Below are 20,373 nucleotides of genomic sequence, written 5' to 3' on the forward strand. Positions count from 1 at the left end.
TACAGGAACAGCACCCGAGTCTGCGTGAATATCCTATTGGGTCTGTCTTCTCCCAACACATAAGGCCAACCAAGTTCCGCGGTGGCAGGAGCCGTGTCCACCTGCGCTCTATTGCATGCACAATACTAAGCACAGCACCTGGCACATAGTAGATGCACAATAAATAGCACCTCCACTTTGGACCTGTAGACACTGTTGTATTTACACAGCAATCTCATACATACATGTTACTTTTATGGAAACATAACGTGCATAGAGAAAATTACGCAAATGTAAGTGTACAGTTCAAATCGTGCATTAATCCCAGAAACCTTCCCTGTGTCCCCATATCCTTACTACCTTGGATTCTCTGGAAACTTCCTTCATCATTTCTAACAGCATAGATTAGATTTGTCCTTTTTTTTTTTCTTTTATGTCTGGCTTCTGTACTAACATGATAGCATGTGAATCATCCAGATTCTCACACAAAGTTGGAGTAGACAGCCTCATCTCTAGATGGCCAGAGGTGGGATTTTTGTTTTGTTTTGTTTTTGTTTCTGTAAAGAGCCATAGTAACTGTCACAACTACTCAACTCTCTCATTGATGTGTGAATGCCATTGACAGGTGAAAGCAGCCATAAATGTACTTTTAAAAGTGGGGGCTGGCGGGTAGCCCTGTGATCGAGTGCTTGCCTAGCCTGTGCAAGGCCCTGGGTTCCATCCCCAGCACCAAAATCAAAACTAACTAACTAATTAAAAGTGGGCATCTATGTTCTAAGAAAATTTCATTTATGGATACTGGAATTTGAATCTCATATCATTTTAAGTATCATAAAAGGTAAAAAAAATTTGGATTGGTTTAAAAAAATGCCAGAATGGGTGGCTTCTGAGAAAGTGAAGCATAGCCAGGGGTGGGGGGACACGCCTGTAATCCCAGGAACGTGGGAGACGGAGGCAGGAGGATCACAAGTTCAAAACCAGCCTCAGCAACTTAGTGAGGCCCTAAGCAAGTCAGTGAGACCCTGTCTCAAAATAGAACATAAGATATGGGCTGGGGAGTGCGGCTCAGTAGGTGAACACCCCTGGGTTTACTCCCTGGTACAAAAAAAGGAAAGCATAGAACTGGCCGATGATCAGGCAGCCTCTCTTCTGCATGGTGCTAAGTTTAACAAGCCAGAAACAAAGGGATCCATGTCCTATGACTCCAGGTATATGAGGTCCCTGGAGTGGACACATTGGCAGAGTAGAAGGGTGGGTGCTGGGGAGCGGGAACGGGAGAGAAGGGGGAATGAGCGTTGAACAGGGGCAGAGTTTGTGCTCTGGGTGAGGAGACAGTTCTGGAGATGCACGCTGGCCACCCAACACGGTGGAGGTGCTTAATGCCACTGAACTGTATGCTTAAAAAATGGCTGACTTTATGCTCCCGGTATTTTATTACAACCCAAATCTGTTGTGTTGGAAACTTTAAAAATAGCAAAAATATAACAATTGTTCTTAGCTAGGGGATGGCCCCAGATAAAACGTCTACACCTGGCCACCGGCCACAGTTGGCCAGCCTGCCTCACACAGAGAGTTCCGCAGAAGCAGTGGACATGGTCTTGTGTCTCTATTCCCTTGCTGATGGGCATTCAGGCATGAACAGGCAGAGCGAGGCCATCAGGGACAGCACCCTGTGTCCCTGCACGCAAACTTCTGCTTCTCTCTCCCTCCCGAAGATCTCGGCCCCTGGAGTGGTCACCCATGCTCCCTCCTGACCAGTCCCCAGTGGAGGCAGGGGGGCTGCTGAAGGAGAGGCTGTGGCGGGTGGGGGGGGGAGGCCTCCACTCCGGGGGCTTCCTCTTGGCCCGGATGTGGGCAGGGAGGGCCCAGAGACTGAGCTGTCAAGAAGGAAGCCCCACACCCAGACGCCTCAGGAGAGCTGTGTGGCACAGGATTCCGGCTGTTTCCTACTGAGTCCGCCAAGGGGTAAGTGAGAGCTCTCCCTGTCTCGTCCAGGGGCCCAGCGCAGACCCGTGTCCCCGGCTCCGGGCTTGGGGCACGGTGGGCCTGATCCTCCCCACCTTGGAAGGGAGCTGACCCGGGGGCGGGTCTTGTCTCCCCTCACAGCACCTGCAAGATGAGGGCTCTCTGCGTCCTTCTCCTCCCTGTCCTGGGGTTGCTGGTGTCCAGCAAGTCATCGTGTCCCATGGACGAAGCCGTCGATGAAAAGATCCAGGGGGGCATCAGCTCGCTAAGTGAGGATTCTCATATCTATTCCAGGATCAAACCCCAGCTCAGTGCTAACCAGACCTCACACCCTCTCCCAGCTGCGCCCAGCCCCCCCTGGAAACAGCTCCGAATCCAGTCCCAAACTAACCCCTCCTGTCACCTCAAACTCGGGGGCTTACTCCAGAACAGAGGACCCTGGAGGTGGTGGCTTTTCCACCAGGGCCTGGACCACCTGCCTGGGCCTTCCCTAGGGAGACTGTGGGTTTCTGGGGATGGAACCCAGGGCCTCCTGCCTGCCAGGCCAGCGCTCGACCACTGAGCTGCACCTGCCGCCGTCCCCAAGGGAACCTCTGCTCCCCTGCCTGGCTCCAAGCCTGCACCTGGGGAGGGCAGCTTGGTCTCACGGCCTCCCATCCGGCTTCTGCAGTTTTTGCAGCAATGCAGAACATCCGCCTGGACTGCAAGACCCTCACCTCCAGGGGGAACCTGGCTACCTGCCCTGCAGGTGAGTGCAGAGCCTGTAAGTTTGTCCCAAGCCCCTGGGAAGATCCCATCCTGAGCTTTTACTTCCTCAGTGTCCAGATCCCTCACCCAGCCTTGTCCCCCTCCACTCCAGCTCGGGTACCTCATTTCCTCAGGGCACTGGTGTCCAGGCCCCCAGCCTCTCTGCCCCCATGGGTCCTGTACCCACTCCCTGGTCGGAGCCCGAGGCCCCCACCCCGCCCCCACCCTCCCAACCTCCTGGCTCCCGCCCCCAGGCCACGCTGTCACCGCCTGCACGTGTGGCTCAGCCTGTGGCTCATGGGATGTGCGCGCCGAGACCACGTGCCACTGCCAGTGCGCGGGCATGGACTGGACCGGAGCGCGCTGCTGTCGTGTGCAGGCCGCCTGAGGTCGATGGCGCTGCGCCCCAGGGAGGGGTGGGGGGCGCTGCCGAAATAAACAGAAAGAGATGGTGACCAGCAGACCTGGCCCCGTGCGGTTTCCTCAGCTGGGCGGGGGGGGGGGGGGGGGGGGGGAAGGGGGGAGGACGGGCTGAGCGCGCCCCTGCGGAACCTGGGGAACCCACACGCGGGACCAGGACAGGGACGCCCCCTTCTTCTGTTCCTCCCTCTCCTTTGCCTGGTGTCTCCACCTCTTCCTCTGCTAGTGGGACCCCGACTTCCTCCATTAACACATACCGCCAGCTGAGGGCTCGGGCCACCTTCAAGAGCCAAGTGAGTCTCACCTTTGAGGCCACCTTGACGGCCTGGGTCTCCTGCCGCACAGGAAACCGCTAGTGTCGGCCCCACCCCCCCAAGACTTCACGCAGGATCTGGGTCAGTCCGTTGTGGGCAGGACACTCGGGGCCCTGAGTCCCCAGCGACCCCGGGCTCCAGGATTTTGTTCTAATGATGCTAAGAGGACTAATACACGTGGTCACACAGAGATGCCATAACTACAGGCACGCCCATGTCCCCACAGACACACAGCGATAAGAAAGGCACCCCTGAATCCACGTGAAGAATGACAGACACACCCATGTCGGAGGACACAGACTAAATGTCACAAACATATGTGTCCCTGACAGACTCTTGGCTTCTGGTAGCTGGTCCCCACCCCAACCTGGATGCACACCCAATGCCCTAGAGGGCCCCCAGCCCCACCCCCAGCATCCTTTACCACAGCTCCCAGGGCAGAGGACAAATCCAGGTGACTCAGGGTCCAGGTCCCCAGGAATCCTGACCCAGGGGCTAGGGATCCAGCCCCTGAGAGGCAGCTAGAATTCCTAGCACCCACTCTTGAAAGACCCAAGACTCTAATGTCACCCTGGAGGATTAGGGATAGAATGGTCCTTCCCCTCACTGCCTCCCACCTCTCATGGTGGCTCAGCCCCTTGAGCTGAGTGGCCATGAGCAGAGATCATTCTAATCCTGGGGGCTTCCCTCCTGACTACAGTGTGGCCTCAGGACTGAGTGGGATGGTGAGTCAGAGGCATGACCAGGACCAGAGAGGGCAAGTCTAGGCCTTGCATGTCCCTCCTATTCATGACGCAGGTGGGTAGGGGAGCTCCCTGGTCCCTAGACCCTAGTGTGAAGGCCCCACCCAACTGTCCTCCTGTATCTGGACCCCAAGAAGGGCCTCTTCAGAGCCCTCAATTCCAGCACAGCCATCTGCCTGTCCTAGCACACAGACTTGGATATTACATCTGCCCATGTGACCTTGGGCAGGCAAGCCCCGTTCTCGAGTCTCCGTTTCCTCAAACGTCAATGCCCTAGCTCCCTGTGGTGGCTCAGATTCTTGTGGACACGAGGGCCACAGACCCCAGGTCAAGCTAGCTTGAGTGCAGAGGGAGGAGGGAGGAAGTTTTGGTATGTGTAACTGCTGAGAGCCCCAGTGCCAGAACAGCAGGTTCAGGAATGGCTGGATCTAGGGTCTCACATGATGGCTCCTGGACCAGATTCCCCCTCAGCTCTGTTTTTCTCGGTGCTGGCTTCCTTCTCAAGCAGATTCTCCCCGTCACAATACCAGGCTTACATTATCCCAGTCTGGAAGCCTCCGTGGAAAGAAAAAAGAAAGAACGCCTTTTTTCCCCTTGTTAACACAACAGAAATCCCACACCAGAGTTTCATTGGCCACGCCTATGCCAAAGCTTAGTTTCTGATTGGTTGAGCCTGGGTCATGTGCTCACTCTAAGCCAATCCCAGTTTTGTGACCGACTGGACCGAGGGCAATTTTCTATCTTAAAGTCGAGATGGTTATCCTATGAAAGGTGGGCGTTGGTCAGGTTACCCCAGGAATGTGTCCTGCATGACAGGGTTGCTTGTGGGCCTCCCGTTCAGTGGCTTTTCCTCAAAGGAAGTCTAGAGGGCTGGAGCAGTCTCAGGCTCATCCAAGAGAAATATGCAAAGTGCCGCCCGCCCTCTGTGCCTGGCCCTCAGAGCAGAGCCGGCCTCCAATTGGTCCAGCCCCTCTGGGTCTGTTATGAATCTCAATGGCTTGTTTCTTTCTAAGACTGGATAGAGGATCTGGCATGGAAACACTATTAAATTGATCTTTCCTGGGGATTTGGCAATATTTCGAAAACAGCATGTTATCCTCACTAGATCACGGAGTCCATTCCAAAACGATTTCGAATTTAATTTCAAGTTTTAGGCCAAACACAGAATGCTCACTTTCCTGCATGTGGTCAGAAAGTCTTAGACTTCTCACCCCCCCCCCAAGGGAACAAACTCTAATACTCTTAAAACTCACACTGTCCAATAGCAGGCATTGAACCTTGAAATCCGACCAGTTCGAAATAGAAATGGATCCCAAATGCAAGTGCACCTTTGATTTCTAAGATGAGGAAGGAAGGAAAGAAAGAAGGAATGAAGGAGGAAGAAAATAATATAAACGATCTGTAAACAATTTTTATCGACTTCTTGTTGTTGGGATGGGGGAGGGGATTGCTTGAGCCCAGGAGTTCAAGTTCAGATGGCTATGTGGCCAGGCCGGCCTTGAACTCCCGGGCTCAAGCAATCCCTCTGCCTCAGCCCTGAGTAGCTGGGACCGCAGGAGCACGCTATGCCCAGGTTTGTTAATAATTTAAAAATATCACCTACATGCTGAAATAGTAGTTTGGTGTCTTATGCTAAATAAAAATAATATTGAAGTCAATTTAGGGCTGAGGGTGTGGCTTAGTGGTAGAGTGGGTTAGCATGTGGGAGGCCCTGGGTTTGATGCCCGGCACCCGCTCCCCGCCGGTAGACATGACGAGGCTGGGTGTGTAGCTGAGTGGCACAGCATTTGTAAGACCCTGAGTTTCATTCCCAGCACTACAAAAAAAAAAAAAAAAAAGTATTTAGCTTATCAGGTGCTTTTTTTTTAAATGCAGGTGCTAAAAAATTTTAAATTAAACGTGTGGGTTTGGGGGTGTAGCCCAGTGGCAGAGCACCTACTTAGCCTGTGCAAGGCCCTGGGTTCTATCTTCAGCACTGCGACAGTAATAACAATCACTAACTAAACACGTGTCTCACATATATCTACTGGAGACACAGCTCTAGACTTAGGCAAAAGTTCTTTAAATACTCTGTACCTTTTATAGTCCTCACTTTCCAGGTCAGAGAAACACAGAAGGATGTTCAGGTACCTTCTAGACAGAGTGCAGTTCGTGTTTCTCTGGTGGCACGTGTACAAGAAGAATGACCGCAGCTGAGCTGTGATGAGCCTCCAGGAGCCGACCGGTGGCTGCAGGGTGTGTACTTGGAGGTGTGTGTAGCCGGTCGCATGCCTGCTATCCCAGCAACCTGGGAGGCCGAGGCAGGAGGATTGCAGGTTCAAGGGCAGTCTCAGCAAATTGGTGAGACCCTGTCTCAAAAGTTAAAAAGGGCTGGAGATGTAGCTCAGGGGGGGAGTGTCCCTGGCTTCAATCCTCAGGATAAAAAAAAAAAAAAATGGAGGTGCGTGTACATGTTTGTACTGTGTGGCTGGTAGGGAGCCGAAAATGAGCGTCAGGGCTTGGGGGTGGCTCAGTGGTACAGAGTTGCTGGGCATGCATGAGGCTCTGGGCTTGATCTCCTGCCCTGGAGGAAAAAAAAAAAAGAAAAACAAAAGAAAAAGACCCCGCTGGGGTCTCGAGGGTGGGGGGAAAGCAGGGGCTGGGGTGTGCTCTGACCTCGGGGCCAGCGGAGGGTATGAGTCCCCATGGTGCCCTCATGACCTCAACTCTGTTCCTGTCCGCCACAGGGTCTTGGAGAAGCAGAACTTTTGGGGTTGGGGAAGAGCTGAGAAGCGGGAGTGGACTGGGCAGGGAGGAAGGTGTGAGGGGACCCAGGAAGCCCACCTCCAAGCCCGACAGCCTTTGCCCTAGAAGATGGGGCTCTAAGGTGGCCCAGCTCTTCTACAGACAGGAGACAGAGGAGGGAGGAGGGGAAAGTCCATCCTGGTAGGCTCTCTCCCGCCCTCTCTCCTTCTCTCCTCACTGCCTGTAACATGCCAATTCTGTCTCTGGGCCAAAGGGTTCCTCTTCTTGGCCACCCCTGAGACGTGTGACCTTCTTAATCTGAGGGGCAAGGATGCACCACGATGAGAGGGTCATGGATTTCTGAAAACCAGAAGGCAAACCCCTTTCTTCCTCTTCTGCCCCCAAATTTCCTCATCTCCCCAACACTTTCCGGTGGGTGTGGATGTGTGGACACTCTAGCAGGCCAGGGACCAAGCACCCTGAAATCTACATAACCAGCACTTCAAGATGCAGGCAGCAGCCTTCAGAGACAAGAAAGGGGGAAAGAAGGGCGATCACAAAGGTCAGGAACCTGGGCGTGGGCCGGGGGCGGTCAAGAAGGAGGGTTGAGAGAGGAGAGAGAAGGGGCCCAGGTGGGGGCTGGAGGGGTCCTCCTCCGCCAAGATGCACGGTCACCTGCTCTGCTTAACCACAAAGCAGACTTTAGTCTCTCACTCCTTTTTTTTGTCCCTGAAAACTTGCTGTGTTCAGGGACCGAGTGCACCAGGGTCTCCCTGTCCCCTTCCCTGCCTCTGGGTTCTCTGTAGGTCTCCATAACCTCTCCCACCAAATCTTCCATAGATGCCCATGACCCTGAGTATGAGAATATTACCTTGACCTTCAGAAACCGGGACCAGCCAAAGGGCAGTCATCTAGCGCCCGTGAATCAAGGTGAGCCAGGCCTGACCGCCCAGGCCGCCAACCTCAGGAAGGGGAATGTGGGAGGGCACAAGGGACAAGGGGCTGCTTCGAGGAGGTGAAGGTGTGGAGTGTGGTGGTATCAAGGACTGGGATGGTGGCCGTGGAGGTGGCTTTGCAGGTGGTAATGGTGATGGCACATCTGAAATGTGGTGTGGGTGAGTGCTGGATACCACAGGCATCGATGCTGGCGGGTGTTGGTGGCACTGGGTAAGGTCTGTAAGGGGGGTGTGTGACGGCGACGTGCTGGAAACGATCGCTGGTGGTGTGGGTGAGGGGGATGTTGTGGCAGCTGGTTGACAGTGACCATGAACGCTGCTGACGGTCACAGGTGCAGTGGTATTAAGAGCAAGCCGTCCATGGTGTCAGAGACAGAGCCAGGTCTGCCTGGCGGGGGGGCCCTGGGGGTCACCGGCCTACCTCTCTGTCTCAGTCTCAGCCCAGCCCAGGCCATCCTCGGACCCTGCCCAGGTCCCTGCTTGGTTGCACAGAGCCATCATGAGCCTGTTTGTCCTTCTCGCCCTGACCTTTCTGTTCTTCATCACCCTCTCCATCTTGATGCTGCTGAAAAGTGAGAGTTCTTGGGGGGGGGGAGGTCCGAGTGTCCACCTTACTCCCTCCCGATCCCAGCTCCCCTCCCTTTTCCCCAGCCCCGCTCCCAGGAGGGCTGACCCACGCAGCTTCCAGGTTTCCCCTGCCCTTTCCTGAACAGATTCGGAGATGTCTAGGGAGCTGCTGAGCTTGAAAAGGGAGCTTTGGAATGGTGAGTCGGGGGCCCCCGGGGAGAGCCACAGGGTGGTGTGGAGATCGGGTGGTCACCCTGCCAACCCATGCCCATAGCCACCAACGCGTCTCAGGAGGGCCAGGAGGAGCAGAGGACGCATTGGAGAGCCATCCTGCAGAACTCTGGGGAGGCCATGAAGGGCATCAGTGAGATCCAGAGCAAGGTCCAAAGTGGAAATGAAAAACTGAAGACAGTGGCAGCAGGTACCTCCAAGCCCCACCCTTTGTTGGGTGAATTTGTTTCAATGCTCAGCACCAGGCTGGGTGCTGGGGCCTGGGTGGGGAGGAGACGGCTGGGCTCCTGACCTCCCAAAGCCTAGGATTTGGAAGGGGTGATGGATGATGGCTTTGAGTTGCTTGGGTTTGCTGCAATCCAGGCTGGAGGCATGCAGGGAGGGGCCTCCAATGGAGGCCCCACCCCAGCCTCATCAGTCTCTCCTTCCCTCCCACCAGAAATATCCCAAATCAATAAAAACACACAGAGGATCCTGGAGGAGCTGGGGAAGAAGATGAGCACACGTAAGCCGGGGCCCAGGCACAGGGATCAGGGGAGCCTGGGCCTGGCCTCAGTGTCTCTCTCAGGGGGCTGGTGTGCCTGACCTTGGGTCTCTCCCCTCCCTCAGAGTCTACACCTCAATGAATAGGACATTGCAGCCACAGCCTGGAGGACAGGATTGCAGCTGCCATCAAGATGCAAAATGCACTGTCAGCCTCCCCCTTGTCCCACGTATAGAAAATCGAATGTCATCATGACTGTGTTTCAGAGTTGCACGACTCTGTGTGTGTGTGTGTGTGTGTGTGTGTGAGAGAGAGAGAGAGAGAGAGAGAGAGAGAGAGAGAGAGAGAGAGAATATAGCATTTGGGGAAGCATGGGAGTTTCTGTGTCTCCCACAGGAAGGTGTTATGGGTGAATGTGAATGTCACAGCAAATGTGATGTGTAGGCCTACGTCACTCTACATACAGCACACACATAAAAGTGGCATGACATGTGAGTATAGGCATGTCCCAGCCATCAAGTATCCCCAAAGTATGCCATTGTGGGTGTGGGTGGTGGTGACAGGTGATGCTCCTCTCACTGCATGAACATGAGTGCACTGTGCTGCGCCGTGCTGCGCCGTGCTGCGCCGTGTGTATACCTGTCATGGTGAGGTGGGAGCACACAGCTGTAGATGTGAGTGTCATGTGCCAGCGTGAACAGGCTGTGTCGTTCTGCATGTGCTGGGTTTTGTCACCCTGTGTGTTCAGAGCACAGATATGCATGTGGCCACTTATTTCTGCATTCAGGCTTTGTGATTCATGAAGGTAAAAGTCAGGGGAAAACAATGTGGTTCTTGGCCTTGCTATTGGCATGACTCTGGGACTTGAGAACTCTGGGAGAAAGTGCTTGGGCCCGGGGGTGGGGCGAGTCAGTCACACAGAGCATGGATATGATGTGGGGAACCAGGGCGGGGAGGAGTCAGCAAGAATATATACTTTGTGTAGGTCCCTGGGAGTTCCTGAATGTGTACTCAGGGTGTAACTGAGTCCCTATGCCCCAGAGTGTGTGCCCATGGGCACACATGTGCCCCTAAATGCATGCAGCCTGAGATATACAATATGTCCCTAAGATCCATGCGTGTAATTGTGCCCATAAAGTATTGGTGCCACTCAGCAGTACCTATGAGTATACCTCTCCCTGTCGCTCTACCCCACCACTTATGCCTTTAATTGATATAAGAGAACATGTGCTCAAGGGCATGCATGTGCTCCAGGGGCAAGAGACGTGTGCTCATCGTGGTACCTGTGCTCCTGAGCAGGAGACCACATGTACTACTGTGGTCCCGCTCATGGGCCAACCAAAGCCAGCCAGGCGGCTCCCTAGCCTGGCTGGATACTCAGCCGCTGGCCCGGTGGATACGCGCGCCCTCCAGCGGCCATTCTCGGGTAACGCCGCGCGCGCCCCGCCCACACTCCCGGACCCCCACGCGCCTGCGCACGCAGCGTCTTTTACGGCGTCGTAAAGAAGTGTGGCCGAACCGACGGCCTCAGTTCCCGGTGAGATCCTGCCCGCCTGCCTGCGACCCCTGCCCGCGCCAAGCCTCGACCGCTCCCCGACCCCTGCCCACGGGTCTGTGCGTCCAGTGCCGGGGTATCAGAGTCCATGTTCCTGGGTTCGCCCGCTTTGGCCCACCTGGGTGGTCGCGCGCTGGGTGGGCCCCTCCTGGGTGGGCCCCTCCTGGGTGGGCCCCTCCCCGCAGCGCTGCGCACCCCCCTCCGCAGCCTGGGCCGGGGCTCGACGCTCTGCCGCCACCTCGCGCGAGCTCGTAGGCGCCGTCTCGGCATCCCCGGACCCTCCAGCTTCTGGCCCGGGCTCTGCATGGTGGGGGCGGGATTCTCCGCTTCCCTTCTGAACCCCGGTGGCGGCACCCTCACCCCCGGATGGAGAGGGTGGAGAGGGAGGGCTTCTCGGCGCCCCCTCGCCCCACTTCCCCCTTGCACCCCCGGCAGCTGTGGCTTAGTGCGCTGCGGCGGGAGGACGCCGGCGCCCTCTTCTGGCTGCCCCGAGCTCGGCTCTGACAGCGCGTCCCTTCCTCTAGTGTCCCTCCACCCAGCTGCCTTTCCAGGGTGAGGGACCCCCCACCAGACTAAACCACCCAGGCCCACCCAGGTCACCGTGCAGCCAGGCTTCCCAACCGACAATCGGAGCTGCCGAAGGGTGTGGGAATAGAATGGGGCTTTCCTTCATCCTCCTGGCTCGACCCAGGGATCTCACCTGCCCCTGTCCCTCTAGGCCTTTGGGCTGGATGCAGCCCTTTCCTCCCTCCCCGTGTATTTTGTCTTGCCTAGGGGTTAGCCAGGAAAGTTCCTGAAGGTGGTCAGTGTTGCAGCGTGCCACTCTGATGCCGACAGGTGGGGTGGGTGGTCCCCGGGTTTCCCCCCCCCTTCCCATCGTCCCTGACATGGTGTTCCGTGGTCTCCCTACAGGGCCGCAGCGGCATGGAGGCGCGCTTCACGCGCGGGAAGTCTGCGTTGCTGGAGCGCGCACTGGCGCGGCCGCGCACTGAAGTGAGCCTGAGCGCCTTTGCGCTGCTCTTTTCCGAACTGGTGCAGCACTGCCAGAGCCGCGTCTTCTCGGTGGCTGAGCTGCAGGCGCGCCTGGCCGCGTTGGGCCGCCAGGTGGGCGCGCGCGTCCTCGACGCACTGGTGGCTCGGGAAAAGGGGTCCCGGCGGGAGACCAAGGTGCTGGGTGCGCTGCTCTTCGTCAAGGGGGCCGTGTGGAAGGCGCTCTTTGGCAAGGAGGCTGACAAGCTGGAGCAGGCCAATGACGACGCGCGCACCTTCTACATTATCGAGCGGGAGCCGCTCATCAACACCTACATCTCGGTGCCCAAGGAGAACAGCACGCTCAACTGCGCCAGCTTCACGGCCGGCATCGTGGAGGCCGTACTCACACACAGCGGCTTCCCTGCCAAGGTCACGGCGCACTGGCACAAGGGCACCACGCTCATGATCAAGTTTGAAGAGGCCGTCATTGCCCGAGACCGGGCCCTGGAGGGCCGCTGAGCCCAGGAGATAAAGAATGCAGAGAGCCCCTTTCCCACTTGTGTCTTGTGTCTTGTGTGGGGGCTTCAGAGATGCACTCAGCGCTGTGACCCAGGTCCTTTCCCGTGGAGCTTGTTTATAATAGGTGGGAAGGTGGAGGATTTGACCTAGGTTGGGCTTTCAGATAAGGTAGGGATTTGGGTGAGGGGTTTGGGAGGTCCGAAGATAAGCCAGGCAGCCAGAGATGGTGGGAGTGCCAGCACTTTGTGGAATCACAGAGGCTGTCTCCAGGGTGGAGGGATGGGGGGTGGGGGTTGAGATCAGGCTAAGATGGAGCCAGGGCTGGCCGACTTTGTGCCAGGGGCCAGAGAGTAGATGCTTTATGCCCTGTGGTGTGGTCCCATCACTCTGCTGACAGTCTAAAGGAATGGGTGTGGCCGTGTGCCCTTAAAACAGGGTAAGAGTGCTTGTTCTCTCTACCCCTAGACCTTTGTTACTCAATGTGGTCCAGGGACCCGCAGCACCAGTATCACCTGGGCTCTTGTCAGGGTGCAAAATCTCTTCATCAGAATCTAAACTGTGGCAGAATCTTCTGGGGACCCCTGTGTACCTTAGTTTCAGAAGCAGTGCTTTAGGACATCAGAGTTACCTGGAGAGTTTCTTAAAACAACTAGTTGGGGCATACCCTCAGAGTCTCAGATCCTGCAGGTTTGTGGTGTGCTCAAGAATTTGCATTCCTTGAGCTCCCGGAACTGCACTTTCAAGATCCATGGCTATCGGGACCTGTCTCTCAAAACGGGGGTGGGAGTCTAAAGTCATCTTTACACTTAAAATGTTTTAATTTTAAATACATTTGATATACCGATATTTTTCTTGCTGAAAAATTAAAAGATCGCACAAGTAGCCTTCCTTTCCCTTCTGCCTACCTACTGATCCCTCTTTCTCACCAGGAAGCATCCTCCTAATTTTTGGCCAAATCTCCACTTCCTTTTGCCCCCACTGCCAGGACCCATACAAGTGACTTCTGAACGGTTGCTATTTAGGTGCTCCATCTAGCTGTCCCATGACTGAGGGACACTGGTCTGGTCAGAGAGCAATTCCAGCAACCCAGCAAGAGGCGGCAGACCAGGATGGCCTCCAGCATGTTAGCAAGAAAGTGGTGTCAATAGGATGAATAAAACTAGTAAGTCAGGTGCGGTAGCATGCACCTGTAATTCCAGCAACTCAGGAGGCTGAGGCAGGAGTATTTCAAGTGTCAGGCCAGCCTCAGCAACTTAGCAAGACCTTCTCTCAAAATGAAAATAAAAGAGCTGGGGTTGTAGTTCGGTGGTAAAGCATCCCTAGGTTCGTTTCTTAGCACTGGAAAAACAAAAATGTTGAATCTTGGAGCACAGGTGGTCACAGAATAGTTGTCTGGGGCAGGGGTGACTCTGGGAGAGGGCTTGGGTGGGGTCAATCTAAGAGGCCAACAGGTGTACCTGTCTGGGAGTTGGGATCCCTGATTTCAGGAGAGGGGTCTGGGGCTGGTGCAGAGAGGAAGCCAGAGGCCTGGAGGAAGGACGAGGGGCTGGAGTCTTGGTAAACAGAAGAAGGTGCATATGTATGGAGGGAGATGCAGGTGTTTTTGAGCTTAGCATCCTCAAATACATCCTGGGGATCCTGGTAAGAGTGGCTTCCAGGGCCTGCTGGAGAGGAGGTGATCAGATTGCAGGAGCAAGAGGCAGGAGGGGAAGTGGAACAGCCAGGTCTACCCAGAGGCAGTGAGGATGCCAGAGAGAAATAGGGAAGACGGGAGAGGTGGTCAACTGGGAATGGAGGGCCCAGGGTCTGCTGCTCCTGCTGAAGAGGAGTATGGACAAGTTGTGGGATGCAGAGCTGGTCCCTGTTCAGGACGAGAGTAGAAGGGGAGGCAGCCTGTGATCACTACAGCTCTGACTTAGGATGCTTTGGGCTGCAAGTAAACTCCTTGGAGCCCCCAGACTGGTGGGTAGGGGAAGGAGGATGAGCCAAGCACCAGTCGGTGGTGAGCCATGCAAGACACATCATCATTTCATGGGCTACAAAGCAGAGTCCATGAGAGGTCATTTGTCCATGGTCATTCATATTTATTAGACAAATATTTATTGACCATCTATTATAAGCCAGACACAGGAGACACAGCTTAGAAGGAAATGAAGGTATCTGCCCTTGTGAAGCTCACATTCTAATTGAGAGTGGGAGAAACATCAGAGTGCAATTTGATCTATTTATTTATTTTGCAGTGCTGAGGATGAGCCCAGGGCTTTGCACATGTAAGGTGCGTCTACCACCGAGCTGCACTCCCATTCAGGGGTTGCAATTTTAAGTTGGGGGTGAGTGCGGGAGTTGGGACAAGCCCCACTGAGAGCAAAAACTTGGAGGGCGGATTGAGCAGGAGGAACTCATGCAAAGTCCCTGAGGTGGGCGAGCACACATGTCCGGGGAATAGTGAGGAGGTGGGGAGGGGGAGCGTAAGGGCTTCTGCCATCATACAGGGAACCTAAAGGACTTTGTTTTTTCCTCTGAGCTGTCGGAAAACTTATGGAAGGTTTGGGGACAATGAAGAGGGAGACTGGAGCTGGGTGCGGTGTCGTGTGCCTGTAGTTTCAGCTGCTCGGGTGGCTGAGGCAGGAGGATTACTTGAACCCAGGAGTTTGGGGCTAGCCTCGGCAACACAGACCCCATCTCAAAAGAGCAGGGAAGACTTGGAGCTGGAACACACCATATGGGGGTGAGGGTGGAGCAGGACCAAGGCAGCGGCAGGGTGAGAAGGAAGCGGGTTCTGAACGAGGCATTTCTGCAGACGCAGAGGGGTCTCCAGGGAAAAAGCCGGGGCCAAGGGGACCCCAGCCTTGGCCTGACCTGGGATCTTGACCTGCTTCCTCCCTCTGTCCCTGGCACTGGCTGACCCTTGTCAGTCTGGGTCCACCTTCTGCTGCCTCAGCCTCCCGGGCACTTCCAGACCTGAACTGGCCTGAGTCACCAGGTCCCCTCGTGTCTGCCTATCCAGAGAGCACTTTGTGAGCGCCTTCTCTGCACCAGCCGTGTTTGGACACTGCCCCTGCCTCGATTGTGCCCTCCCTCTGGGGCCCTGGGGTGGGGGGATTGGCTGGGGGTCCGCTGCCTGGACCCGCAGTCTTGGTCTGCAGGCCTCACCTAGCGCATATTTCTTGTGGTGAAGGAAGAGAAAGTCGGCAGGGAGGTACGAACTCCTCCTCAGCTGGGAGGCCCGGGGCACCAGACTCTGCAGTTTCCAGTGTGGAGACCAGACCCAGCCTGTCCTGAGGCAGGGACGAGAGCAGGGGCCACCGAGGCAGGCCGGGCAGCAGGCCTGGCTGCCTGAGCTGGGGTCTGTCCTAAGGTGCTGAAGACAGGGGAGGGGACAGGGCACTCCGATGGGGTGGGAGTCACAGACGAAGCACAGGGTGGCCCGAGGTGAGAGACCCTGTGTCCCCCTCAGTGCCCCGGGTGGCAGGGCTGCCAGTCTGTCCCAGCGCCGCGAGGGTCTTCCATCCTGCCAACGGCAGCACAGGCTCTGGGGGCACCCGGCCTTTGAAGGCGGGAAGCGGTGACGACCAGCTTAGCTGAAGAGCCAGGCGCAGGCCCTCTGGGGCGCTGACGGGAGCAGGGACGGGCCAGTTTGGGGAGGGATGTCACAGGGAACTTTTAGCACAAAGTGGCACCCAGGCCTTGCTGGGGTCCTTAGGGTCCCACTCTGGGCTCGGCTGTTCCTGTGGTGGAGGTGGGGGTGGGGGAGGTGGGCAGGGGTCTGTCAGTGCCCTTCTGTGGGTGCAGGCTCCAGCACATCCCCGGAGGCTGAGGGGGCGGGTGGCCCGCAGGTGGCCAGCTGCTCGCACACCCAGGCGTCCAGCTCGCCGCGGCAGGAGGCGTCGTTCCACTTGCCGGAGCCCAGCATCATCACGCAGTCCTCGCCCTGGTCCCCGTTGTTGGGCTCCCCCAGATTCCAGTTGCTGGGGGGAGAGGCTTGGGTCAGAGGGTGGCAGCCCCTCCCGGCCCCTGGCAGGTCCCCTGAGCCTGGGCCCGCCCCCGTCGTCCTCCCTTCTTGTCCCGGGTTCCCCTTTCTGGGTCTGTGACGGCCTCCCTCCCCTGTCCCCGCTCAGCCTCGCCTGAGCCTAGGCTTGCCGTCCACTCTGGGCCCTGCCGGGGCGCCCCCACCTCTGCACCTGTCCCCCAAGGCCCCCTCTCACCTGTAGTCCAGGGGGCTCCCGTCCATCCAGATAAACTCCCCCTCCAAGTCCAGGTCCCGGAGGCCGATCCAGGAGCCCCTCTTGTTGGCACGCTTGGTCAGGAAGTCCTGGAGGCAGGACCAGGCTGGAGACGGGCCCAGTCCCTCCCGCTCACTCCAGGAGGCTGGGGTGCGATGCCCGCCCCCCACCCTGCTGCCCCAGCCTCAGCGGAGCCCAGGCCACCTGCTCCTCCTGGCTGTGGATGCTGACCAGACGCCCTTCCAGGTCGTCGCAGGTGAACCGGGCCTGGACCCAGCGCTTGGCGCCCTGGCCGAAGTAGTAGCACTTCTGTCGGAAATGGAGCCACCCCTCGGGGCACGTGTTGCACGTGGTGCCTGGGATTGCACACGGAGGAGAGGCTCAGGGTGGCAGGGCGGTGGGCACCATGATGGGCAGGGTGGATGTCCCCTGAAGCCACTTGTGGGTCCTCCCCAGAGCCTGACAGTCTCGCAGGCTGACTTCTTCACTGGGCTCTGACTCGGCAGAGCACACACTCCAGGGCACACAGGGCACACCAGCCCACACCACCTCACAGCCAGAGGCCCCTCAACTGCTGGCATCGTCACTATACGTGAACCCACAGTCACCCACACTGTGCACATAACACAAGCCCAACCATCACTACCACAAACCCCTCCCGGGCACATTAATCACCACCGCCTTCGTCACAGATACGCCATGGCCGCATCACCTCATCACCACGGACACCTCCAGGGTCAGCAGGGCCGTGGTCACCGTCACCCTCATCCCACGTCCTCCAAGGTCAGCAGCCCCTTCATCACCAATGTCATCGCCACGGGCACCAACTGCCACAGCAACAGTCTCCATGGCCCACACCAGAGCAGACGCCACCTTTACCAACCTGGCCAGCCACGTCTCTGTCACCAGCACGCTGCCCTGTGCTCTGTCACCACAAACAGCTCCAGTGACAGCGGTGGCCACCATCACTGGCAGCACCCCCAGACCAGATCTCCTGGCCCCTTTCTGGGGAGCCAAGGTGGCTGGCTTCCCTCTGCTGAGAGGTACACGGACAGAGAAGGGACCTCAGCGCCAGTCCCCAAGCGCCCGTGTGAGGCCAGCTTGGTCTCCTTCTCCCCTGTCCCCACCCTGGGGAAGTCCTCAGAAACAGTCATGGTCCCCAGGACTCCTAGGTGGGAGCTTAGGCCTACCGTTACTGGCTGGTTCTCTCTTGCTTTCAAGCAGACCCCCCCCACACACACTTTTCTTTCTTCTTTTGGTGCTTGGGGTCGTACCCAGGGTCTCATGCAGGCTGAGCACTCGCTACACCAGGGGGCTCATCTCCAGCCCTGAACTAGACTTGTTTATAGTGTTGTGTAGGGAAGGCTCTGGAGATGGGGAGGGGGCTTGGGCTGGACATGCAGCCAGTCCCCAGCCCTCTGTGGGCACAGCACTGAATGGGAAGAGAACGACTCTAGGCCCCGAGAGAAAGCCTTAGGGCTGGATGTAGTGATGTGGGCTTGTGGCCCCAGCAGCTTGGGAGGCCGAGGCAGGAGGATCGCTTGACCTGGGAGCTCGAGGTGGGCCTGGGCAGCAGTAGCAAGACCCCAAGTCAATTTATAAACTAATAATAAAAAGAAAAGTTCAGGAAAGGTGTCTTGGCTGTCACCACAAGGTCACCCAGAGGCAGGGCCAGAGCTGGGCTCAGATCCCCGGCGGCGGGGGGAGTAGACCTCAAGGTGGAAGTGGGGAGGTGGGTCAGGGGTAGCCCCACCTGGAGCCCCGCATCCGCCACCCTCCCCAGGGGACCACAGCGGGGTTTCTTGCTGGGATTCCCAGAGCCACGCCACACCCTGGGGCCTGGGACTTCTTCTTCTGAAGCAGGGTCCTTCCTCCTCTTTACCCAGGGCGGGCAGCGGGGCCTCCCCGGAGGTGGAAAAGGGAAGATGGAGGGCAGGGGTGTTGGTGGGGGGCTGACCCCCACAGTCCAGGCACATGATCCTGGGCTCTCTGCCGCCTGCTGGCCTCCTGGTCAAGACCCCTCCCTCTCCCCGGACGGGTCAGTCTACCTGGGGGCTGCGGTGGTGAGTGAGGAGTGAATCCTGCTGTCTGCCCCCACCCCACCCCGCTGAGCCCCCTGGGTGGGCAGGACAGCAGAAAAGGGAACCCAGTAGGGGCCAATCCTGGACTGATTTGACCCAGAGCCGGCTGAAGGCTTGGGAGCCCCTGGAATCAGCGAGGGGCATCTCTGTCCTTCAGCTGCCCTCCTCCTCCACAAGCCCTGACCCATCCACATCCCCCGGCAAACCCTGCCGCACACACCCCCTGTGTCCCCAAGAGACACTGCTGCACAGACACACAGACACCCGACATGCACACACATGCTCATGTGTGTCTCCAGCACAGCTCAGTGAGCCGTGCCCCCACGGGTCCCAGACACACTCACCCTTGGACGCCAGTATCTCCATCCACAGCTTGGCCACCTCTTCCTGGAGCTTTTCCAGCGAGTCGGAGGCGGCGCGCCTCTCATTCAAGTCTTGGGGGACAGGAAGGGGGCGGTGCTCAGGGACAAGTGGCAGGCCCCCACCCCCACCCCCGACCTTCCCAAGCCTCACTCTGGGACTTGCTGTCGCTCAGGTCTGCTCGGAGTCTGTCCAGGTTCCAGGAGAGCTCGGAGTCTGGCGGATGTAAGAGGGCAGGGCTGGGGGACGATGCTTAGGGGCCCGAGGGTCCCCGGGCCTGGTCCCCTGTGGCTCTGGGGCTGTCCCTCCCACAGTCTGCCCCGGGCCCCTGCCCCGTCTCTCACCCTGAGATTCCAGTTGCGTCTGCTGGGCCTGGAGCCTTTCCACGTTCCGCGACAGCTGAGCAGCTGGTTCAGAGAAGTGGCCCCTGAGTCCCCAAGGCTCCCACATCCCCACCTGCTCCCAGCCTCTTTCTCTGGGTTCTCAGGGCTGCCTGCTCAGTCCCCAGGTGTGGCAAGGGTCACACGGGGCCCTGCCATGGTGTGTGCAGAGGCCACCCAAGCCCCCCTCCTCCCCCATCCCGAGCCCCCATCCAGAAGAGGCTCACCCTGGGACTTCTGGGCCATCTGGTCACTCTGGTATCTGTGCAGGTCCTTGGAAACCTGAGAGACTGGGGCGTGCGACAGAAGCGTCCTCAGCAACTACAAAGACGGGGCCTTGACCCCCTCCTGCCCCCGAAGCCAGGGGACCTCCTCCACATCGTCACTGACGGTGGCTTTTCGTTTCTCGAGGGTTTTGGGGGGAGGCGGGCATGTACTCAGGGAGACGCAGCAGGAAGAGCAGGGACCCATGGACCCTCCCCTCACCAGGGGGAAATGCAGAAGTCCCCCAGGGCTTTGGGCGTCTGCCCAGGCGCAGCCCACGGCTGACAGGGACCCACGGCAGAGGAGTGGACGAGGCTGGCTGGGCAGCCTCCAAGCCCGCGGGGAGGGGGGCGTCACGGGGGCACACTGAGGCCCAGGGAGGGGCCGTCCCCAGTGTCAGCGGTAGAAGGGGACAAGAGCAGGGTGTCCCAGCCTCCGCCTCGGCCTCCCCTACCGTTGCGGGCAGCAGAGTCTTCCAGCTGTCTCAGGTTCCGCTCCGTGTCCCAGTCTGGGGAGGGGAGAAGGTGAGGACCACCAGCTGCTTCCACGCACCCCTACCCCCTGCCAGCGGGGGACGGAGGCTTGGGGTACAGCTCGAGGGAGTTGCTCAAAGGCTGGGGGACAGGGAAGTGTGTGCGGGGGGCTCCAAGGAGGGACTGGCAATTGGGGAAATTGGGCTCCAAAGGGGGTGGGGCTCTCCTGGTGCTAAGATGAGGTGCGGGGGGGGGGGGATAAAAGGCCTGGGGGGGTGGGGCATGGGGCTGGGGGTGTCCTTACGCCACAGAAGAAGCAGGGTGAGCAGCCCAGCCCACAGCAGTGCGGTCAGCATCCCCAACAGTACGAGCGGCAGCCTCGGCCTGCAGCATCGCCTCCTGGGGGGCTCCAAGAA

At 57.9% G+C, this 20,373-nt stretch overlaps 4 protein-coding genes across 6 annotated transcripts; 3 read left to right on the forward strand and 1 right to left on the reverse strand.

The window, feature by feature from the left end:
* The first annotated feature begins 1,795 nt into the window (after positions 1-1,795).
* Positions 1,796-3,152, forward strand: Retn (resistin). The gene is made up of 4 exons (XM_005332117.5): positions 1,796-1,944; positions 2,086-2,213; positions 2,615-2,692; positions 2,946-3,152. The coding sequence occupies exons 2-4, from the start codon at positions 2,096-2,098 to the stop codon at positions 3,077-3,079; spliced, it is 330 nt and encodes a 109-aa protein (XP_005332174.1). The 5' UTR covers positions 1,796-1,944; positions 2,086-2,095; the 3' UTR covers positions 3,080-3,152.
* A 3,683-nt stretch (positions 3,153-6,835) lies between these two features.
* On the forward strand, positions 6,836-9,400 carry Mcemp1 (mast cell expressed membrane protein 1). The gene is made up of 7 exons (XM_040290545.2): positions 6,836-7,454; positions 7,733-7,822; positions 8,283-8,420; positions 8,562-8,612; positions 8,690-8,836; positions 9,086-9,151; positions 9,256-9,400. The coding sequence occupies exons 1-7, from the start codon at positions 7,400-7,402 to the stop codon at positions 9,270-9,272; spliced, it is 564 nt and encodes a 187-aa protein (XP_040146479.2). The 5' UTR covers positions 6,836-7,399; the 3' UTR covers positions 9,273-9,400.
* A 1,177-nt stretch (positions 9,401-10,577) lies between these two features.
* On the forward strand, positions 10,578-12,210 carry Trappc5 (trafficking protein particle complex subunit 5). 3 transcript variants are annotated; one of them, XM_005332119.4, is made up of 2 exons: positions 10,578-10,667; positions 11,598-12,210. In XM_005332119.4, the coding sequence occupies exon 2, from the start codon at positions 11,610-11,612 to the stop codon at positions 12,174-12,176; it is 567 nt and encodes a 188-aa protein (XP_005332176.1). In that variant the 5' UTR covers positions 10,578-10,667; positions 11,598-11,609; the 3' UTR covers positions 12,177-12,210. The 3 variants fall into 3 exon arrangements, with proteins under 3 accessions (XP_005332176.1, XP_005332175.1, XP_005332177.1); XM_005332118.5 differs by having other exon boundaries at positions 10,595-10,740; XM_005332120.5 differs by having other exon boundaries at positions 10,613-10,761.
* A 3,110-nt stretch (positions 12,211-15,320) lies between these two features.
* Fcer2 (Fc epsilon receptor II) lies at positions 15,321-20,373 on the reverse strand. The gene is made up of 9 exons (XM_005332248.3): positions 20,262-20,373; positions 19,939-19,992; positions 19,448-19,510; positions 19,185-19,247; positions 18,994-19,056; positions 18,825-18,914; positions 16,604-16,755; positions 16,382-16,488; positions 15,321-16,144 (listed from the first exon to the last, which is right to left on the reverse strand). The coding sequence occupies exons 1-9, from the start codon at positions 20,311-20,313 to the stop codon at positions 15,946-15,948; spliced, it is 843 nt and encodes a 280-aa protein (XP_005332305.3). The 5' UTR covers positions 20,314-20,373; the 3' UTR covers positions 15,321-15,945.

This window comes from Ictidomys tridecemlineatus, chromosome 2, assembly GCF_052094955.1.
Source record: "Ictidomys tridecemlineatus isolate mIctTri1 chromosome 2, mIctTri1.hap1, whole genome shotgun sequence".
In the NCBI taxonomy this organism is placed as follows: Eukaryota; Metazoa; Chordata; class Mammalia; order Rodentia; family Sciuridae; genus Ictidomys; species Ictidomys tridecemlineatus.

Coding starts and splice junctions, on each gene's coding strand:
- Trappc5 (XM_005332119.4), top strand. CDS start 11,610: ATGGAGGCGCGCTTCACGCGCGGGAAGTCTGCGTTGCTGGAGCGCGCA.
- Retn (XM_005332117.5), top strand. CDS start 2,096: ATGAGGGCTCTCTGCGTCCTTCTCCTCCCTGTCCTGGGGTTGCTGGTG. Junction 2,214..2,614: donor GGGGGGCATCAGCTCGCTAA/GTGAGGATTCTC, acceptor CGGCTTCTGCAG/TTTTTGCAGCAATGCAGAAC. Junction 2,693..2,945: donor CCTGGCTACCTGCCCTGCAG/GTGAGTGCAGAG, acceptor TCCCGCCCCCAG/GCCACGCTGTCACCGCCTGC.
- Fcer2 (XM_005332248.3), bottom strand. CDS start 20,313: ATGCTGACCGCACTGCTGTGGGCTGGGCTGCTCACCCTGCTTCTTCTG. Junction 19,511..19,938: donor AGACTCTGCTGCCCGCAACG/GTAGGGGAGGCC, acceptor CGCACGCCCCAG/TCTCTCAGGTTTCCAAGGAC. Junction 16,489..16,603: donor TCCACAGCCAGGAGGAGCAG/GTGGCCTGGGCT, acceptor TCCTGCCTCCAG/GACTTCCTGACCAAGCGTGC.
- Mcemp1 (XM_040290545.2), top strand. CDS start 7,400: ATGCAGGCAGCAGCCTTCAGAGACAAGAAAGGGGGAAAGAAGGGCGAT. Junction 7,823..8,282: donor TCTAGCGCCCGTGAATCAAG/GTGAGCCAGGCC, acceptor TCTCTGTCTCAG/TCTCAGCCCAGCCCAGGCCA. Junction 8,613..8,689: donor GAAAAGGGAGCTTTGGAATG/GTGAGTCGGGGG, acceptor CCATGCCCATAG/CCACCAACGCGTCTCAGGAG.